Source organism: Terrapene carolina, unplaced genomic scaffold (assembly GCF_002925995.2).
Source record: "Terrapene carolina triunguis isolate 2854851 unplaced genomic scaffold, T_m_triunguis-2.0 Scaffold89, whole genome shotgun sequence".
Lineage (NCBI taxonomy): Eukaryota > Metazoa > Chordata > Testudines > Emydidae > Terrapene > Terrapene triunguis.
The window spans coordinates 31,452,849-31,473,696 of record NW_020664440.1 but is presented as its reverse complement, the minus strand read 5'-3'; the positions used below and the strand labels follow the sequence as shown (position 1 = coordinate 31,473,696).

At 55.3% G+C, this 20,848-nt stretch overlaps 1 protein-coding gene across 1 annotated transcript in view; it reads left to right on the top strand.

The window, feature by feature from the left end:
* The first annotated feature begins 17,269 nt into the window (after nt 1-17,269).
* The window catches only part of PYGM (glycogen phosphorylase, muscle associated), a 17,137-nt gene continuing 13,558 nt past the window's right edge, over nt 17,270-20,848 (top strand). The window contains exons 1-3 of the mRNA XM_026650462.1: nt 17,270-17,669; nt 20,143-20,244; nt 20,413-20,491. Of these exons, the coding sequence (XP_026506247.1) occupies nt 17,427-17,669; nt 20,143-20,244; nt 20,413-20,491 (424 nt within the window). The 5' untranslated portion in view covers nt 17,270-17,426. The remainder of the gene's footprint in view (nt 17,670-20,142; nt 20,245-20,412; nt 20,492-20,848) is intronic.

Here is a 20,848-nt window from a genome sequence, read left to right as displayed (position 1 = left end):
CCCACTCTTTCCAGAGCCCATAGAGCCAGGGGTCCTGGCTCCCAAATCTATCTAAGCCACACAGATCCCAGTCAGGAGGGGTATTCTCCACCAGTTGCTGATCATCTGCCTTGAGCTTCCAAGACCCTTGAAACAGGAAATTTTTTGAAGCAAAACCAAGCTGTGTGACAGGTGCCCAAACACGTCCCTTCTTCCTGCTTTACAAGAGGAAGATGATCTGTGGGGAGAGGTGGTGTGGCCTATGCGACAGAGTATTAGGACTCCAAACACCTGGGTTTGATTCCTGGCTCTGCCAATAACCCACTACGTGACCTTGGGTAAGACACTTCTCTTTGTGCCTGTCTCCTTTCTCACCTTTTTGTCTGGGACTCAGGAAGCTACGGACTCCTCTTGTGACTGGAAACAGGGTGATCCTGCTTGGGTCTAGGCTGTAAACTTGACGCAGGGACTCACCACATGTGCACTGTCCCTGGCATGACAATCCTCCCCCTTTCAGTCGGGCCTGGGTTGCACCTTGTATGATGTGGGGGTAGAGGTGCGCTGTATCGATCAGGGCCTGTAGGCCTACCTGAATCTGAAGAGTCTTGCTCTATCGGACCTTTTTCAACTCCAGGTAGCTTGGCTTAAGTGCAGGAGAGTGAAAGCTTGTCTGCTCCTGCAGTTCAGCTGCTTCAGAGGCAGTGAACAGTGGTGGAGTTTGGGACAGGGGCTGAGGCAATACCTCAATTCCCCATGGGCATGGGGGAAGGCTGGGATTGTCATGCGAGCAGCCCCATGTCCGATCCTGAAGCCACTGCTCTGCCAGCATTGATTCCTTTCCATAGCCCCTTGTTTCTGCCAAAATGTGGGAGGCTGGTGACGTAGAGCCATGCAGACCAGGAAACAAAAAAGACTGCAATCTACCCATGCACTGGAAGTTCCTGTAGCTCCGAGTGTGGCAGAAATGTCCCCTTCCCGTTGTCCCTGCTCTGTGACCTATTGATGTGTGAAAAGCTTTGGTGAAGGAGCCCTTTCGTGAGTGTGGCCGTGCTTGGAATATAAATGAGGCCAGCAGAGATGGTTCTGGTGGCAGTCATGGATACGAGTTCCACTCCAGAGGGCCGCCGAAGCGCTGCAGAGAAAACAGGCTGTTTATTTGATCAACAAAACAACCCCTTCCTATTGGGATTCAGAACCTGAAGCAGCCCCTCCCCAGCTCTTTGTTAAAAGCAGGGTGATCCTGGCATGCTGTAGACCCCCAGGTTTGAGGCATGCAATCCCTGGGAGCCAGCTGTCTCCCGTTGCCTGATGTGACCTGAAGGAGGGCAGACAGCTGGAGAGAGTGTCTAAGGTTCCTTTCTCCCCTGGTGCTGCAGGACAGGATTCGAGCTAGTGCAGTCTGAGGAGCAACCTGTTCACCTGGATGTCCGGTCTGGTATCATCCAAGCTCCCAAAAGGGCTTTAGCTTCCCAGGGTGGGTTAATTTTTTTTTAATGCAATGGTTCTCAAACTTTTGTCCTGGTGACCCCTTTCACACAGCAGGCCTCTGAGTGCAACCCCCCCACCCATACATTAAAAACATTTTTTAATATATTTAACACCATTATAAATGCTGGATGCAAAGTGGGGTTTGGGGTGCAGGCTGACAGCTTGTGACCCCCTGAGGGGTCCCAACCCCCAGTTTGAGAACCCCTGTTTTAATGGAAATGAAGTGTGCAAATCCCCTGGCACCACTGTCTCACCTGAGCCTTGTAGAGGTTAGTGTGCCTGAGAGTTGTCTTGGGTGTGAGGTTCTTGCCATTCCTGGCTCTGTCACAGCCTCTCTTGGGGCCTTGGGCAAGTTGCTTCATTATTCTGGGCCTCAGCTCCTATCTGTAAAAGAGGGATAATGCTCATTCTTTTCTCCCATTCTCTTCTGCTCTCTCTAGATGGCAGCTCCATGGGGGCTGGGACTCTTGCCCTGTCTGTCCAGCACCTGGCATGACAGCTATCGCAGGGGGGTCTAGTGGCACACACCCTGCTGGGGACCCCCGAGCTTGGATGGGGCTGTTAATCTAAATGGACAAGGCAAAGGAAGGCCCCCCCCACTTTACAGATAGGGAATTTGCACCCAGCCAGGAATGCAACTCTTGCCTGCATTCACGCAGGAAGCTTATGGCAGTGTTGAGCATGGGCCCCAGGAGTCTCCAGTCCCAGCAAAGAAAGGCACCTTTGCAGCGGGGAGTGCAGGGGGCGACACACTTGACTGTTGAGCTATTGATACACACCCCCGGCTCCTGACAGTGCTGGCTCCCAGGGCCTGCTCCTTGTGTTTTCCCCACAAGCACCTTGGTGCTTCCTCCCCTAATGTCTGGGAGGAGCCACCAAACCACCCTTTAGGTGCTATTGCTAACAATAAAAGCAATGGCCATATTGGCTGGAAGCACTTTGGGGCACGGCCTGTCGTCTTCTGTGTGTGAACAGCACCTGGTGCAGTGGGGTCCTGGCCTGTGCCTGGGGCCCTTTGCCATCCAAATAACTGCGGGGAGAGCTGGACACAGGCTGCTTTGCTTTAACGTGGGGATACCTTCCCCTCGAGGCCTTGGCTGGTATTTCATAGGGTTGAAGGCTAGAAGGGACTGTTCAGATCATCAAGTCCATCTTCCTATGCAAAATCCTACCCAGTGGTTCCTGCCTCCTGCCCATATCTGGTGGTTGAGCTAGAGTGGGGCTGCCAGAACCAGGGCCAGCTCCAGGCACCAGCCCAGCAAGCAGGTGCTTGGGGCGGCCAAGGGGAAGGGGCGGCACATCGGGCTGTTCCGCGGCAATTCGGCGGTGGGTCCCTCTCGGAGGGAAGCACCTGCCGCCGAATTCCCACTGAAGAAGAAAGCAGCGCGGTGGAGCTGCCGCTGGAGTGCCACCGATCGCAATTGCAATCGCGGCTTCTTTTCTTTTCTTTTTTTTCCTGCCAGTTGGGGCAGCAAAAACCCTGGAGCCAGTCCTGGCCAGAACAACTCTCTGTGCTGGAGAATCCACCACATCTCAAAGTATGTTGTTCCAATTGTTAATTGATCTTCTCTGCTCCTCTTTACATCCCTCCACTGGCTCCCCCTTCTCCATCCTGTCAAACACAAGCTGCTTCTCCTCATCGTCAAAGCTCTTCACTGCCTGTCCCTGCCCCATTTCTCATTCGCTAGTGAGCTGTCGGTTCCTGCCTCTGATCAGCCTGTGATGTCAACCACCACTTGTTCCGTTTTCAAACAAGCCCCTTGGTGCTTTTTCCCATGCTGTCCCTTGTGCTTGGGAGGAGATCCCCATAAACACCTGCAAAACCACCTAGTTCTCCTCCTCCCTCCTCAAAACTCTTCTTTGCCGATAGTCCTACAAAAAAATTGACTGTGGCTGGGCTGCTGGTGTGCAGAGATCACGGCTTAGCGTGCTGACCAATATTGTCTCATTGTTTCCTCGTACTCCCCTGGCTTTCTGTATTCTCTTGTCTTACTGTTAGGCTGTAAGTCTTTTGGTCTCTCTGTACAGCGCCTAGTGCGATGGGGTCCTGGTGCATGACTAGAGCTCCTAGCTCTACAAATCATCTACCCCTCCTCACATCCCAGAGCCCATCCTGATTTCCCACAGAGATTGCACCAGCTTCCAGTCCTCTAGTCTTTCTTTGGACTCTTGTCAATATCAAGCCAGCAAGGTTTTCTACCTGCCAACAGGCTCAGATAACTTCTGGGGTTGGTTCTTTCCTCTGCCTCTCCCTGCTCAGGAGTGGGGGCTGCAAGTGGCCTTAAGGCTCTGTGGCCTTTAAGGCTTGCTCTAGATTCCTGGTGGATTGGGTTTCCAGCCCCGTAACCAGAGGTTCTGGATTCCTGGCACTCGGGTTATCTTTCTCCTGCCTCCACGCTCTGCCCAGCATCACGCCCTACTCTGAAATCACCCGGGCAGATCCTTACAGGGAAACTTTAACTGGCCTAAGGGTGTGGGAGACTTGGAAGAGACTAGGACTCTCCCTATGTCAGTAAACTGTATTTGGTAGAGCCTGTGTCCCTAATCAAGCTCTAATGAGCCTGGGTATTAATAGAAACAATGGGCTAATAAGGTCTTGTAGGGTCAGTGCTTCTAATTTTATGCCCACTATACAAAGAGCAGAGGAGAGGTGACCCTGCCAGTCAGGACTGCTAGGTTCTACTCCCAGCCCTGGGAAGGGGGAGTGGGGTATGGAACCTGGGGAGGGGAGCTGGGAGCCAGGACCTCTGGCTTCTTTTCCTGGCTTGAAAGGGGTATGGTGAAGCGGCTAGAGCACCTGAGAAGCAAGACTCTGGGCTGTATGTCTGGTGCTGGGAAAGGAGTGAGATCTAGTAGGTTAGAGCAGGGAACTGGGACACAGGACTTGTTTCTCTTGTCTGTACTGAAGTTTCCCCCTTTGTGACGCAGGATGGTAATGCTTGTTCTGAAAGTTACAGCTGCCAAACTGCAGCCCAAGAGCCCCATAGGAAATTCTAAGTGTTCTGGCTCTCCCAGCAGGTCCACTGTGGTCTCTGCCTCTGAGGGCTCTAAAACACAGTGATTGTCTATAGCAGTGTTTCTCAAACTTTTGTATTGGTGACCCCTTTCACACAGCAAACCTATGAGTGTGACCCCCACTTATAAATTAAAAACACTTTTTTTTTAATTTAACACTATTATAAATGCTGGAGGCAAAGTGGGGTTTGGGGTGGAGGCTGACAGCTCGTGACCCCCCCCCATGTAATAACCTTGCAACCCCATGAGGGGTCCCAACCCCCAGTTTGCAAACCCCTGGTCTATAGGACCCTGCACATTGGCCCAAGTTGACCAGGAATGATGGTTGTGGTCCTTTAGCTGGTTCTGTAGCTGTCTGATTGTTACCCTCTGAGCCTACTCACTAGCAGGCATGAAAATGGACAGGGCTCAAGGAGTGGGCAGGTGTGGGGCCTAGTGCATACCACCCATCTCCCCACTGCGCTCTTTTTTTCCTCCTCTCTGGTCAGGGGTGAACTGGCTAATGGTGTCACTTAAAAATACCACCACTAGGTTTCAGTTGAAGGCCTAGCTGCCCTTTAAATCCATGGGTGTCAGCATGAGCAACCCCCTCCTGTTTAATTTCACGTTAGATTCCAGAGTGAACACGTGACTGGCATTTGCACTGCTGCCAGAGTGACCCTCGCCACTTGCATCTTGAATTGTTGCCAGGAGGTACCAGCGTGAACACTCCCTTTACATGAGGTGGAGCAGTTCACGCTGTTCTCAGAGCTGCAGACTCAGGCAGACCTCAGCCTCTAGCTGACCCTCTCTTGGCATTTTGAGGAGTGTCCTTACCACTGTAAGCAGTAGGGCCTGGATTGCTCTTTTCAATTAAATCCTATGGTCAGAAGCACTAGAAGCCAGAGCCAGTATCCTGGTTGGGCTCTGGGGGACGTTGTCTGCCACACCCCAAGTGAGGCCTGGGCAGGTTGCTCAACTGTGTTTCTACATCAATCAGACTCAAGCCATTATCTTCTTAAAGGTGAGTCAAGAACAGGCCAAGCCCCATCCCCCACGTGCTGCCAGGTGCACTAATCCTGCAGCCTTAATCTCCGCAGCCTGCTCGGTTAATCTCCTGGCTTGCTGGGAGCAGCCTCACACCTCAGGAGTCCAGGGAAAGGGATGAGCGTGGAGAGATGTGGCCTTCGCACCTGCATTGGGAGCTTCTCTGGGCTGGGAGGCTAGAGCCTCTGCTGGGAGTGGTGTGGGCCCAGTGCCCCAGTCCTGTTCAAGGGTTCACTATGCTGCAGGGAGCAGAGTCGGGGGGGGATGTTAAAGGGTGCAGTCCCAACAGTTGGTGCTAATGCTGGTCCCATGCTAGAGGGTGCTGTGCTGCAGGGAGCAGGCTAGGGGATCAGTTGGGGGCACTCTCCGCTCGGTCAGTGCTGGCCCTAATGCCCCTGTGCAGCAGTAGGGTGCGCTGTGCAGCTGGAAGGTGCCATATTGCAGATGAGAGGTACAAAGAGGGTGAGAAGCCTTGGCATATTAAATGTCCCTAAACTTCATGAATGCAGAGTTAAGGTTGCCCAGTGTGTCCTGGATCCATCCACAATATGGAGAGCGGCTAAACTTAAACCTCTGACAACCAGAAAGAACCTTAACTCTGCCCCCTGTGCTGGCACTAGCCAGTAGTTTGATGGTTCAGGAAGGGTATTGCAAGGGTTAACCCGCTACTGCCATAGGGGGTGGGTTCTCCAGCTGTCGCCCTTCAGATCAGCCCTGGCTGCCTTTCTGGGAGGCCCTTTGGTCATATGTGAGTGAGCGGGCTCAGTGCAGGGGGAGCAAGGTGACGTGCTCTGGGCTGGGGGGCAGAGTAGATGATCTATCCGTCCTCCTGGCCTTCCAACTCTCCACTCAGGAGCACCGAGGAAGGTATTGGAGGAGGTGCCATTGTTTGTGTTGGGTGGTATTGCGTGGACTCAAATTCCCGCAGTTCCCTGCCTTCCCTCCAACAGCAGACTCTGGGGGGGGTGTAGCTGTGCTGAACTGGGAGGGACTAGCTGGGGCAGCCTGGCACTGTGCTGCGGCAAGAGGGACGTGTGCTCCTTAAGGGATCATTTCAGCCCTGAGAGCTGTGGATCATGTCCACAGGGCTGCACCGGGGTCTGCTCACCACGGGGGCCATCAGCAGCCTGGCGGCAGACGTGCCGGGGACTGAGTGACGACTGTGGCTCAGAAGAGATGCTAAGAGGAGGGATCACGTAACAAGCCCAGGGTGGGTTGTGTCATGGTGCCGGCTCGGAGCATCAGCCTGACCCAAATCCGAGTTTTGCCTTAGCACAGAGATGCTGTTTGGTCCCAGGGCTCACATGCTCTGTTCCCTGCAGCGTCAGCGAGGGCGCTGGTCTGAGGGCACAGCTGTGCTCCCGCGGCACAGCTCTGGGCTGCATCCATGTGCCGCTGTAGCATAGACACTCCCTACGGTGCCACAAGAGTGAATGCAGTTAATGTACGTCTGTGTTCCCTACCTGTGTCTACGCCAAGCTTAGCTCCACCTAGCCAGGGCCTGAGACTTCACAGCCTTGTGTGCCAGAGCTTGGGGGAGCGAATTTTTAAGCACAGCCCGGGCCTGTGTGGTGTTGGCCTGGGAGTGGGGTGTTGCCCAAAGAGGCCCCCCCATGATACAACCGTACGTCCTCATTGCCTAGTTTTCAGAGGTGTGTCTTGCTGTTCTCCACGTGGAAGGACACGAAGTGCCCCGGGCAAGCACAGCTCTGTGCTAACAAAGCTTGGGGCATTTAATTTCCTTCTTTGTTTATAATAATTTCTCACCCCCACCCCGCTCTGTGGCTCAGTGCTCTCCCTCCCCTTCCTGGGCTGTGATTACCTTGGCATCACAGACTGGCTGGCCCTTTAAGGTCAGCTGGGATCAGCCTTGCTGGTGACCCAGCACCTTAGTGATCCCTAGTGACCCCAGCTGGGTGTGATGGAGACTTCTAATTACAGACCCCAGCTGTGGAGGACCAGAGAGAGGACTACCCCATTAGAGCTGGGCACTCAATCTAGGGAGGAGAACCAACAGGCATCAGCAAGGTGCCTTCTGAGGGAAGAGTTGGGGAAGCCAGGCTAGACAAGACCTCCCAGGAGAAGGGAGGCAGGCCGGTTGAGCTAGGGCCTGAAGGGAGCAGGGGCAAGGGCTGGGTCCCCGGGGAGGGGAGGCAGTGGGGGATCCAGCTGGGAGGAAACAGCCTTGGAGAAGCTCTGAAGGGCCCAGGAGTAGGAGCCGAGACCCTCAGGGTAGCCCCCGGGGATGGGGGAGAATGGTTAGTTGGCAGGGCCGGCTCCAGGGTTTTGGCCGCCCCAAGCAGCCAAAAAAAAAAAAAAGCCACGATCGCGATCTGCGGGGCAATTCGGCGGAAGGTCCTTCGCTCCGAGCAGGAGTGAGGGACTGTCCGCCGAATTGCCGCCGAATAGCTGGACCTGCCGCCCCAAGCACCTGCTTGCCAAGCTGGTGCCTGGAGCCGGCCCTGTTAGTTGGGTATCAGGAGTTGGCCCTTCTGTTACCCCACAGGGCTGGAGGCCAGGCAGTGGAAGCCCCAGACAAAGCCCTCACAGGCAGGGCCGGTGCAACCATTTAGGCAAACTAGGCGGCTGCCTAGGGCGCCTAGTGGTTGGGGGCACCTAAAAGCCCGCTCAGGCGAGGAGGTGGAGTAGAGGTGAGCTGGGGCGGGGGCGCGGGAAGGGCCGCCCACAGTAACGGGGGGGCGCACAGGGGAACCGCTACCCGCCCCAGATCACCTCCACTCTGCAGGGCTGGCTCCAGGCACCAGGCACCCAAGCTGGTGCTTGGGCCTGCAGCCGGACTGCCCCCGGCGCTCTGGCCGCCGGGGTGGGGGGGAGAGCCGAGCCCCTGCCGGGGCTCGCCGTCCTCCTCCCAGGGCTCCGGCGCCCTCCCCCCGGCTGCTGGGGGGAGAGCGAAGCCCCCACCGGGGCTCCGGCCATCCCCTCCCGCTCCGGCCAGGGGCCCCCGCCGGGGGGGGGGGGGGGGGGGGGGGGGGTTTAGCTGGGTGGGAGGGTGGTGCAAGGTGGAAGTTTTGCCTAGGGTGCGAAACTTCCTTGCACTGGCCCTGCTCACGGGGCCTGGGAAGCAGTCAGGGGCGCTGGTGAAGAGGACCCCTGCAAGGCCATGCCCAGGCATGAGGGGGTGCCCCTCAAGGTGAGCTTACCTATGTACCACCCTGGCTGTGTGCTGGAGCTGCCCCTCAGGGGGAGTCTAAGCCCCTCTCCTGGCTCCCCATGTGTGAACCAGGATCTGGCTAGGGGACCCTGACCCTCTGGAACGGTATGACCCTCCCTCCCTGGCCCCACAGGAGCTGAGGTCTGGGGCTGTTCTGCCCCTCTGGGAGGAATCTGACCCTCTACCCCAATGTGTGAGACGGCATCTGGGGCCCCTGGCTGCCTGTGGAGGTCTGAGCCCTTCTCCTCACCACCCTTGTGTGAGGGCGTATGTGGGAGGCCCAGCCCCTCTGAGGGAGGGGGTCTGAGTCGCATTGCCACAGCTGTTGCCAGGGCCGGCTCCAGGCACCAGCCCACCAAGCTGGTGCTTGGGGCGGCACCTGGAGGGGGGCGGCACGGCGCTCCAGCCCCCGGGGAGAGCGGGGCCACGGCCGGGCTCGCCGCCCCCCCCCCCGCGCTCTGGCCCCCCCCCCCCCCCCCCCCCCGGGGGGGGGGGGGGGGCGGCTGGAGGCTTTTTCGCCTGGGGCGGCAAAAAAGCCAGAGCCGACCCTGGCTGTTGCAATGGGAATTCCACTCATTACAAGCAAGGCAGCATCCTGGGACCAGAGCATGGGAGCCGCTGCCAGAGACCCAGGATGCTGCAGGATTCTCCCGTCAGACACACAGGGCCCTTGGGATTCAGTAGAGCCCTGGTGGCATTAAAACAAAGCCTTTTCTCAAAGCCCACTGGGAAACCAAGCCAATGAGGCGGCGCGAGCGGGAATGGATCCCGGGGCAGGCTCTATGAATCACTTAAATCCCATCTCAATCCTGGCAATAGGGATTTACAGCACGCACAGGGAGTGACTGTCACCCAGGGGCAGGGATTAGGGGATAGAGAGATTAGACTGATAATGAGACTGGGGAGCTAGAGAGTGAAATTAGGGAGATCAACAGAGAGCTTAGCGAGAAAGAGGGAGATTAGACAGGTAGGTAGAGAGATAAAGAGAGATTGGGAGGGGCTGAAATGTCGGGGGATGAATAGATGGCTGGCTGTGTCTGGAGATGAAGGAGTGTGTATGGGGATGGATGGATATTACATACAAGGATGGATCAGTAAATGGGGAGGTGTATGGGGATGGATGGATAGGTATGGGGATAGAGAGAGACAAGGTAAGTAAAGTATATCTTCCATTGGACCAACTTTTGTTGGTGGAAGGTGCGAGCTTTTGAACTACACAGAGGTAACCTTCAGGTCTGGGAAAGAAATCTGAGTGTCTGAGCTAAATACAAGTCAGGACAGATAAGCATAAGGGGTCACATTGCAGGAAGCAATTTGAGATGGAGTGGCCCACCAGAGTGAGATTGTGATGTAAAAGGCATTTGAAATGCACCATTAAGGGTTAGCAGGCAGGTGTGTGCTATAGATTCCTGTAATGAGCCATGAAACCAGTCTCCCACTAAGTCCATGGGTTTTAGTGTCTAGCGGCGCTATGGATTTATGCTCCCAGGGGTTGTGCAGGTTTCATTTGAGGATGAGTCCGGAGAGGTCTGATACAGAGTGAGCATTTGGTGAGAAGTATTTGCCCCTGGGTGACAGGGTGTTTTTGTCTTTTATCATTTTTCTGTGTGAGTTCATTCAAGAGTGTAGGCTGGTGCTGCTTTGATTTGATGGGTCCTTGTCTGTGGGGAGTTTGCTTCTGAACATGAGCTTGCCAAGATTGGGGGTTGTTTGAAGTCCGGAAAGGGAGTTCAGGAAAGACTTTTTTCCAGGATGTGGTCCCCATGGAGTATGGGTTGAAACTGTTTGAGGATCACCCATGTGGGTTCCAGTGTGGGATGGTAAGTGACAGCTAGGGGTATGCGGCTGATGGATTTTTTTTTTTTCTGTATTGAAGCAGGTTCTCTTGGGGTATTGGGTGGCCCATTCAATGATGCGATCTACTTCTCTGGTGGACTGTCCTTGTTTGGTTAAGGTGGTTTTAAGTTTAAGGGGTGTATCCCAGACTTTCTCCTCAGCATATTCTCTGGCATCTGAGTGCCTGGCTGTAGAGAACAGGGGTGGTTGCTGGATCAGTGGAGGTGAGTATGGTGATCTGTGGGTTTCTTGTACATAGTCATTTATAGAGTTCTGTTGCTGAAGCTAATTAGAGTCCAGGAAGCTGATGTGGGTGTGGGAGTGTTAGAGAGTTTCATAGATAGGGAAGGTTGTTGAAGTCATAGGCACCAACTTCCTCTCTGCTTGGGGGGTGCTCAACTCTGCCCCCAGCCCGCCCCCACTCCACCCCTTCTCCCAAGGCCCCACCCCCGCCCTGTCTCTTCCCACCTCCACTCTGCTCCAGCTCAGCCTCTTCCTGCCCCCACTCCAGAGCATGCCCCATCCCCACTCCTCCCCCTCCCTCCCAGCGCCTCCTGTATCCCATGGAACAGCCGTTCTGCAGTGTGCAAGAGGCGCTGGGAGGGAGGGGGAAGAGTTGATTAGCGGGGGGCAGGAGGCGCTAGGGGGAGGGGAGAGTTTGGCTGCCGGTGGGTGCTGAGCACCCACTAATTTTTTTCCATGGGTGCTCCAGCCTTGGAGCACCCATGGAATCAGTGCCTATGGTTGAAGTTGTGGTAGAATCTATGAAGGAGTCCAGAGGACAAAAATATAATGTCCCTCAGGTATCTTGTTGGGTTCATGGCACATTTTTTTTCAGAAATTCTTCCTTGAGGTGGCCCATGTAGAGGTTGGCATATTGGGGAGCCATCCCAGTACCCATGGCTGGTCCCATGGTTTGGACTAAGTGTGTGTTTGTTAAATGTAAATTGTTATGGGTGAGGATGAAATGGATGAGTTTGGGGTGGATTTCTGAGCATTGTACATTATCCTGTAGGTATCTGAGGCAGGCAGTGATGTTGTCCTGGTGAGGGATGTTGGTGTCTAGGGAGGTGATATCCATGGTGGTGAAGATGGTGTTCTGAGGGAACTGGTTAATGTTGAGGAGTTTCTGGAGGAAATCGGTAGCGTCTTGGAGGAGGCCTTTTGTGTGGTGAGTGGTTTGAGGATGGTTTCTATGAGTCCTGATATTCCTTAAGAAAGAGTGCCATGGCCAGATATGATAGGTCCGTCTGGGATCCCTTGTTTGTGTATCTTGGGAAGCGTGTAGAAGGTCTTTGGGGAGGGTTCGTGGGGGATGAGGTTTCGGGAAAGAATTTGATGATCTCCTTAAATACCTGGGTGAAATGTGGTTTGGGGTCTTCTTTGAATTCTTTATAGTAGGTGGTGTCGGAATGTTGTCAGCTGGTCTTGTTGACGTAGTCATCGCAGTTGAGGACCAAGATGATGCCCCATTTATCGGCGTGTTTAATCACTATCTGGCAGTTGGATTTCAGGGACTGTATAGCTGTCCTCTCAGTGGTAGAGAGATTGTTGTGGGTGTGATGTTTGTTAAAGATTTCACTGTTGATTGTTTTCCTGAAGCAATTGATATAATGATACAGTGTGTGGTTTTGTCTGATGGGTCATGGTCAGTCAGATGATTCTTTTTTCTTATGACTATTGGTGGGGATGAGGTAGTTGTGGATGATCTCATCTTTGTGAAAGAATTCCTTGAGGTAGAGTCATCAGAATTCTTATAGTTAGTACGGGTTCAGGTTCGATGGTGGGCAGAAGTTCAGTCCCTTGGAGAGTACAGATACTGTATTTCAGTTCAGGTGGGGGTAGTCTTGATAAGTTGATAATATTGGGGTGTTGTGTCCATGTGCTGGGTGCTGGTGTCATGGTTTCACTCACAGGTGGTTGTCTGTTGGTTGTTGCAGTAGGTTTCACTTTTTGTTTGTGCTGTTGGATGGCTCTCATCAAGTTTTTTTAGATAGATGCTTTTGGTTTCCTGCATGATCTCCAGGTAGGTTTCCTGATCATGGGAGCACCTGATGATTTCTTGTTTGAGCTGGTCTCCTTTGCAGTATGTAAGGTGCAGGAGATGGTTCCTCAGTTTTTCTGAGAAACAGACAGATACAATAATGGTGTGTGTGAGGATGGGTAGATTAGTTGATGGTGGATGTATGGGGACGGGTAGATTAGTTGACGGCTGTTTGGGGATGGGCAGATTAGATGATGGGGTGTATGGGGATGGGTAGGGGGTGCATGGGGGTAGGTAAATTAGTTGATGGGGTGTGTGGGTGGGGGTGAGTGCATGAGTGGGGGGGTAGATTAGCTGATGGGATGTGGGGGGGGGTGCGTGGGGGGGTAATTAGCTGATGGGGTGCATGGGTGGAGGGTGAGGGGGTAGATTAGCTGATGGGGTATGTGGGTGAGGGTGGGGGGTGAGGGGATACATTAGCTGATGGGGTATGTGGGTGAAGGTGGGGGATGAGGGGGTACATTAGCTGATGTGGTGCGTGGGTGGAGGTGGGGGTGAGGGGGTACATTAGCTGATGAGGTGAAGGGGGGTGAGGGGGTACATTAGCTGATGGGATATGTGGGTGAGGGTGGGGGTGAGAGGGGTACATTAGCTGATGGGGTGAAGGGGGTGTGAGGAGGTACATTAGGTGGTGGGGTGAGTAGCTCAGATAAGCACGTGACGCTGTCCGCCTGTGACAGCCCATCAAGGACTTTACTGCCATGACCTTGACACGGGTCAAGTTACCGACCCAGCTGCTGCAGCGTCACACGCGCACTGCGGCATGTTCCCCGCAGCCGCTCGCTCGCGTCGGCAGGGGCCTGCCCAGTGCAGAGCATGCTGGGAGTTGTAGTCCTTGCCTAGCCTGCCAGGACAGAGATTTGCACGGCTCCCTCTCTCTCTCCCCCCATACACACACTCTGCCTGCCTGTCCCACCCCCTTTCTGTGCCAATCATTCACCCGCCTTTGCGTGCTCAGCTAGTGCGGAGCTGCAGTGCAGCTCTGTGCATGGGCTGGGAGAAGACCTGCGGGAGGCACATGGGGAGGTGCCAGCTGGGAAGGAGGTTGAGGAAATATTGTCATTCAGCAACTCTAGTGCCAAGGTGCTGAGAGCTGCTTACAAATGTTCCCTGGCCCTGGCTTCGATCCCTGGCTCGGGGAGGGGGGGTCTAGTTGGTTAGAGTAGGGAGGGGCTGAGATTCAGGACTCCTGGGTTCTATTAGAAGCCCTGATAGGTAATGGTATGTAGTAGCTAGAATGGGGCTGGGTGCCTGCATTGAACCTGCGGGGCTGATACTGAAGCCCGGCCTCGCTAGCAATGTTTCAGACAAGGGTGTTTTTTTTTTTTTAAGTGACATTGCTATATTGGCAAAAGCCCTAGTGTAGAAGCAGCGACACTGGCAAAAGAGTGCCTGTGCTGGTAGAGCCTTATTTCACTCAGGGAGCTAGCCTCAGCTCGACCCGCCAAAGCACTCATTTGCTGGTAGAAGCTACGTCTCCACTAGGAAGGTTTGCTGTGATAGCTATACTGGTTTACATATACACCTCTACCCCAATATAACGCGACCCGATATAACACGAATTCTGATATAACGTGGTAAAGCAGTGCTCCGGGCGGGCGGGGCTGCGCACTCCAGCGGATCAAAGCAAGTTCGATATAATGCGGTTTCACCTATAACGCGGTAAGATTTTTTGGCTCCCGAGGACAGCGTTATATCGAGGTAGAGGTGTATATAATATACACACACACACCCTTAGCTTTTGCCATAATAGTTTGAAGTGAAGTCTCAGCCATACTGCAGTATTATGAAGGAGGAACTTGATTCTGGCTGAGAAAAAATACTGGTAACCTTGGAAAAGGGGAATATCAAAAGGGGGACCAGTAGTAAAGAAAGACCTTGATCTCCCGTCTTCCTCTTCTCAATGCAGGGGGGACAGGATTGCAGTACCATCTGTTCAAAAAAAACCCAACTCCCCAGTAATATGGTGTGGGAAGCTCACCCACACTCCTTACAAATGTGGGCACGCACACTGACACACATAGCCTCACACTCATGCATGCACAGACACACTCATGGATGCACAAACACACAGTACTCACATTTGCGCACAGCTTTGTGCGCACACAGAATAAGGATCTGAGAGTTGAGGCCCATGAACTGCATGCCAGAAATAGAAATGAATATGACAGGGCAATCCTCCCTTGCCTGATCCCTTCTTAGGGGTGAGGGGAAAAAATAGCACAAGGTTAGCACACCGCTCTTTTCATAACTCAGCTCTTCAGGGGAGGGGTTTTGCTCAATTGATTATTCATGAGGGGGAGGGGTGCACAGAGAAGGGAATCTGGGCCCTTTCAATTCTTGGGCAATGGTTCTAATCCAGGCCCTGGGCTGGGGGACTGGCTGGCTTGGGGCAAGGGGAGGGGGGAAATGGAATATGGGGCCTTTCCCCGCTAGGGGATGCTGATTCCCATACGGCCCCAAGGTAGATATTGATTGGCTCAGTGCGGGGCAGGGAATGGGATATGGGGTCTTTCCCTTCTATGGGTCACTGGCTCTGTTGCAGGTCCAAGGCAGGGCCCTGGCTGGATCGGGAATGGGAGTACAGGTGGACTCTTGAGTTTGCAGTCATTTAAGTATGCAATCGTGTGTGCCAAGTGCACGCTGGGCTGCCAGTGTCGTGTTGTAATCCCGACAGTGGGATACTGTCCTGTCTAAGGGCCTGGGTCCCCTGCAGCAGGAACCAAGCAGCCCAGCCAGCCAGACTCGCAACAGTGGAGGTCAAGCTCACACACTAAAAATAGCAAGGTGGCCATTGCAGCTGCAGCGGAGAGTTGCGCTAGCCACCTGAGCTCTGATCCAGTGGGGCCCAGCAGCCCGATCTGCTGCCCAAGCTGCAATGTCCACGTGGCTATTTTCTGTGCACTAGCACAAGCCTGTTGGTCCAGGCTGGGCTGGTTGCTGCCTGCAGCAGTGTAGACATACCCTAAGTGACCAGGCAGGCACCCATCCTGTAATCTCCTCCTGCCCCCAGTGTCAGGAGTTTGTGTGCATGGTGCTGTGAAATGGAGACAATATGTACTCGGCACACGGGGTGTGGGGGCCCTTTCCTGGGGTTTGAACACTTTGTCAATAGGAAAACTAGGGCATAGAGAAGGGAAGTGCAGGGTCATGCAGGGTGTACTTGGTAGGCCAGGGAGAGAACCCAGGCATCCTGCTTCCCAGCATTCTCTGCTCTAACCCACTAGACCCCACTCCCCTTCCAGAGCTGGGAATAGAACCAGTAGTCCTGGCGCTTAGTCCCCTCCTTCTGTAACCATTGGAACAAAGTCCCCCCAGTCAAGCCATTTATAAAAAAAAAACTAGAGCCAACAACAAATAGATTAATAATACAGTTATACATTGAGAAAAACATCAAGTCAGCCCCTATTGTCTGAGTGTCTAGGACACAAAATGTTTTGAGATTGCCAGTGCTTTGACTACGTGGAATTCTTCCTCTATCATTTATTTGACTCCATCCTTAATCTAATTGCATCCTAGTCTAATTACATCTTATTGCTTTATGATTCTTTCCATTCATTCCCTTCTATTATTATTCTAATTTCTCCATAACATTCTCAGCCTGCCTTCTTGCTGTTCCATTGCTAACTGAATTACTCTGTCGTTCTTACCCACTAATTTTCATTGTCTTGGCTGCTAATTAATTTGAAAATCATTACACAACAGTAAAAATTAATATGCCAGCCACCAAGAGCAAAGTGACTCTGAGAGTATGTATGTTGCCACTGCACACTAAGCCTGAGCGTGGGCTGAGGTTTGAACCGAAGGCCCCCTTCTGTCTATGCATAAATCAGTCAGATTTTGGTCACCAACCAATCAGAACCTGGGTTGTGGGCCTGCTCGGAGGTGGGTCAGAACCCAAATTCTGCTGTGACTCCGGTCCAAGCCCTGTAATTTTGCAGTATGGCTGCTCATGTGCAGGGTTGGAAACAGCGGCTCCACAAAGCCAGGTTTACAATGCCGTGTAGCATACGCTCAGATGCTAACGGGGTGAGGGATGGAGAGATAGATATGCATGTAAGGGGATAGATTGAGGTTGTGTATGGCGATGAATACATAGAGGCTTATATATGTAGCTAGCAAGTCCTGTTCTGGGAGGGAAGGTTAGATGGCTAGAGGGTGAGTATGGGGATGGATATAGAGAGTGAGTCTGGGGCTGGAGAGATTAGTTAAAGCACTGCTTAATACTTTATTAGTCCGTGTAAGGACAATAGCAGGAGCCCTTTACCAGCACTTCCCACTGTTGTGATTAACCCCTTCTGTCAGTGCCGGTGCTAGCCCAATCGGGGGCCAAAGGAAGGAACATTTATCTTCTCTCCTCCCTCCTTCCCCACATACTAATAATTAATAGGGGCCCCTCAAGCTGCTCAGGGCCCTAAGCGATTGCTTAGTCTGCTTATGCCTAGCATGGGCTCTGCCCTCTGTTGTTTTCACCTCTACAACTCTTCAGCCAAGAGGGCCCCCAGGGAAGGGGGATTCCCAGAGAGGTGTGGGCGGGATCAGAGGAATAATTGATAAGCCAAGGGGAGGAGCCTCATGAGCTAGGAGGCGGGGCGAGGGCCTCCCCCGCTCCCTCCCGGCCTGGAGGAGGGGCTCATGAATAATGCACCAATCTGGTTAGGTTAATAATACATGAGGGGAGGGGCTTAGGATGCATTGCTGCAGCGAGCGGGCTGGGCAGAGCAGAGATCCAGGCTCCTTGGTGTCCCTCCTGGCAGCTCCTGCTCGCCCGGCTCCCTGGTGCCGCAGTGCCAGGGCCTGTGTCGCCCCGCGTGAAAGCCCCCGCTGTGTGCACAGACTAGCCAGGGCCCTGCCGGAGGCTGCAGGATGTCTCTGCCGCTGTCGGATTATGAGAAAAGGAAGCAGATTAGCGTGCGGGGCCTCGCCGGGGTGGAGAATGTCTCCGACCTCAAGAAGAACTTCAACCGGCATCTGCACTTCACGCTGGTGAAGGATCGGAACGTGGCCACCCCCCGCGACTACTACTTCGCCCTGGCGCACACGGTGCGCGACCACCTGGTGGGCAGGTGGATCCGCACCCAGCAGTACTACTACGAGAAGGACCCCAAGGTGAGCGCACGGGGGCGCGTTGGAGAAGGGCGCCCTGAAAAGGGGTACGGCGGAATGGAGGGATGCCCATGGGCGCAGTGGAGAGGGGGTGCCGGGTGTGTGTGTGCAGGGCTAGGGGAGAGTGCACTGGGGTACTCTGGAGAGGGGGTACCGGCTGGCTGTGTGTTGGGGAGGTGGGAGTGCTCAGGGGCACCCAGGGGCAGGGAGGGATAACACCCAACAGCTGAGCCAGGGGAAGGGCACTGGGGAGGGGCTGCCAGGGAGCCCCAACCAGGAGAAGGATCTGGGCACAGCAGCAGCGCTATGTGAGAGATTCCAAGGGGCAGGGAATGCGAGGGGCAAAGGATTAGGCGGGAGAAGTGCCAGAAGGGTCGGAAGCAGGGGGGCACCCGAGCAGGGTCTGCAGCCAGTGGCACCACCAGGAAAAGGGCAGAAAGGCAGGGAAGGGGACAAAGTTGAGGGACGTTGGGACAGGGCATGTCTGGGGCAGGGGGGAGCAGACAGCGGAGGGGCTACCAGGGCAGGTCAGAGCTGCTGCTGGGAATAGCGGGGCCAGGGGTGTCTGGCTGTTGGACAGGCCCCTTGTTCTAGGGCAGTGGGGACGTGGGCAGTGGATGGCTCACAAACCAAAACCCCCCTCCCATATGTGAGCCATATGAAGTCTAGCCTTCTGCTGACACCTGGGAGCCAGACTCCAGTGCCAGGCCAGCTTGGCGTGTGCTGCACAGAGGGTATAAATACCAGCTGGACTGTTGCCACCAGCTGCCCCAGACCCTTCAGCTCAGGGAGTAAAGGCCTGGGCTATTGGCGCTGAAGGGCTTCGGATCAGACCCACAGGCCCATCCAGACCAGTACTCTCCTTCCCTGGCTCCCCTCAGGCCCATGCGGCCCAATGCCTGGTGGTTCACAGGACAGCACCCCTGGCTAGTTGTGGGGGTCAGTGGGAACTGAGCAGAGCCAGTAGTCTTCCTTCCTTGGGGCAGGGATGGGTCACCATCTGAGCCTGGTCCCCCCCAGAAGTTGGCAGAGGGAGGGCGTAATGGGGCGGTTCCTCCAGAGACCCAGGTGGGACCCCAGACCCACATGCCCTCCCCCAGCCACATCTGCTCCTGCCCTTCCCCCACTCCCTCTGCTGCTCCTGGCCTTCCCCTCTTCCCCCACATCACCCTTAAGCCCTTTGCTCGTTGCTCCCCCCCCAGGTTTTCTGTCCCCCATTTATCTCGGCTGCTCTTCCACAGTGTCCTCCTGTCCCATCGCCCCTCGTTCTTTCCCTCCCCAGGCCCCCACGCCTCTCTGAGAGCGCCTTGACCGTGATTCACCCCTCCCCCAATGCCTGGCTAGCCCCCAAGTCCTGGGTGTGTGTGAGTCAAGGAGTCAGCACAAACTGCCTCTCAGAGACCCGCACTGGGGGCTGAGCACCTGGGCTGGAGAATCACAGTGGGGGATGGGGCAGTATGAGGGGATTGCAGGTCATTAATCCCCTTCCTGTTCGGGGAGGGTGGGGACGGACACAAAGGTAGCAGTGGCTGGACATTTGAGCCAGTATGGGCAGATATGAAGAGTTAGTGGTGCCGCCCGGCATGCTGGGAGATAGGGGGACCTGCAAGGGGGGAGCTAGGATTGGGGGAGAGGTTTAGGATTAGAGGGCAGTAGGTTTGGGGGGAACATGTTTGAAGGATGAAGGAAGCAGGCGATGGGAAACAGGGTCTTTCCCCTCTAGGGGGCGCTAGCTGTGATCCAGCACCAGGGCAGGGGGACTGGCTGGCTCAGGTGGCAGGAATGGGACACGGGACCTTTCCCCTCTAGGGCGTGCTGGCTGTGATCCAGCACCAGGGCAGGGGGACTGGCTGGCTTGGGGAGCAGGCAGTGGTACACAGGGCCTCTCACCAGAAGTGACAGGTAGTGGGGGGTGGGGGAGGAATCCCAGCTCTCAAGACCCCTGGTTCTGATCCTATCTCAGCGTCCTGGGATGGGGCACAGTCTGGTTAAATTTAGCCCAGCCTGACATTTGCTGTTGACTTTTGCCATTTAATCTGGGAAAGAGCCTGTGTCAGCCTGTGGGGTGGGGGACTGGTGCAGGGGGGGCTGGGACACTGGATAGGGGCAGCGGCTGCATACCCGAGATGGGTGCCCGCCCTCCCTCCCCCAAAGGTTAGCTTGGCAATGAGTGCCTTTGAATGGCCTGTTGTATTCAGCAGCAGGGGCTTGATCTATGGGCCCCAGCAGCCAGTCACACGCACACACACCCACCTGCCCCCCTCTGCCCCCCATAGAGTGTCCTGCCCAAGTAGGGTGGTAAATGGGATATGGAGTGTTTCTCCTCTAGGGGACGCTGACTCCAGTCCAGCCCCAGGGTGGGGCAACTAGTGTACTTAGTGGGCCAGGGAACCGGGCATGGGGCCTGTTTCCTGGGGGTGGAGCTGACGGGCTCCCCAACCCTCCCCCGCCCCGTCTCTGCCCCCTCTCTCTGCAGCGCATTTATTACCTGTCGCTGGAGTTCTACATGGGCCGCACCCTGCAGAACACCATGGTGAACCTGGGGCTGCAGAATGCCTGCGACGAGGCCACCTACCAGGTACCCCAGCGCCGGCCGGCCGGGGGCAGGTGGGGGAGGTAGGGGGATCAGGGAGGAGAGGGGGTGGAGCAGGGAGAGGCAGTGATGGGGGGGTGGGGGGAGGGGATGGCGTGGATGAGAGGGGACCGGCTACTCTTCCCTAACGCCCCCTTTTTCCTCCCCCCACAGCTGGGCCTGGACATGGAGGAGCTGCAGGAGATCGAGGAGGATGCTGGGCTGGGGAATGGGGGCTTGGGGCGCCTGGCAGGTGAGGGGAACTAGCTGGGCAGCCACGGAGCCCGACTGCCCTGTGTGCCCAGGGCCAGGAGAGCTCCCCCAACAAACAGCCGGACCCCCAAAACTCCCCCCCCAGACACACACCCGGCCCCCAAAACTCCCCCCCAGGACACACACCCAGCCCCCCGACACTCCCTCCTGACACTCCCCCCCAGACACACACCCAGCCCCCCAACACTCTCTCCTGACACTCCCTTCTGACACACACCCGGACCCCCAAAACTCCCCCCCCAGACACACACCCAGCCCCCCGACACTCCCTCCCGACACTCCCCCCCAGACACACACCCAGCCCCCCAAAGCTCCCCCCGACACACACCCAGCCCCC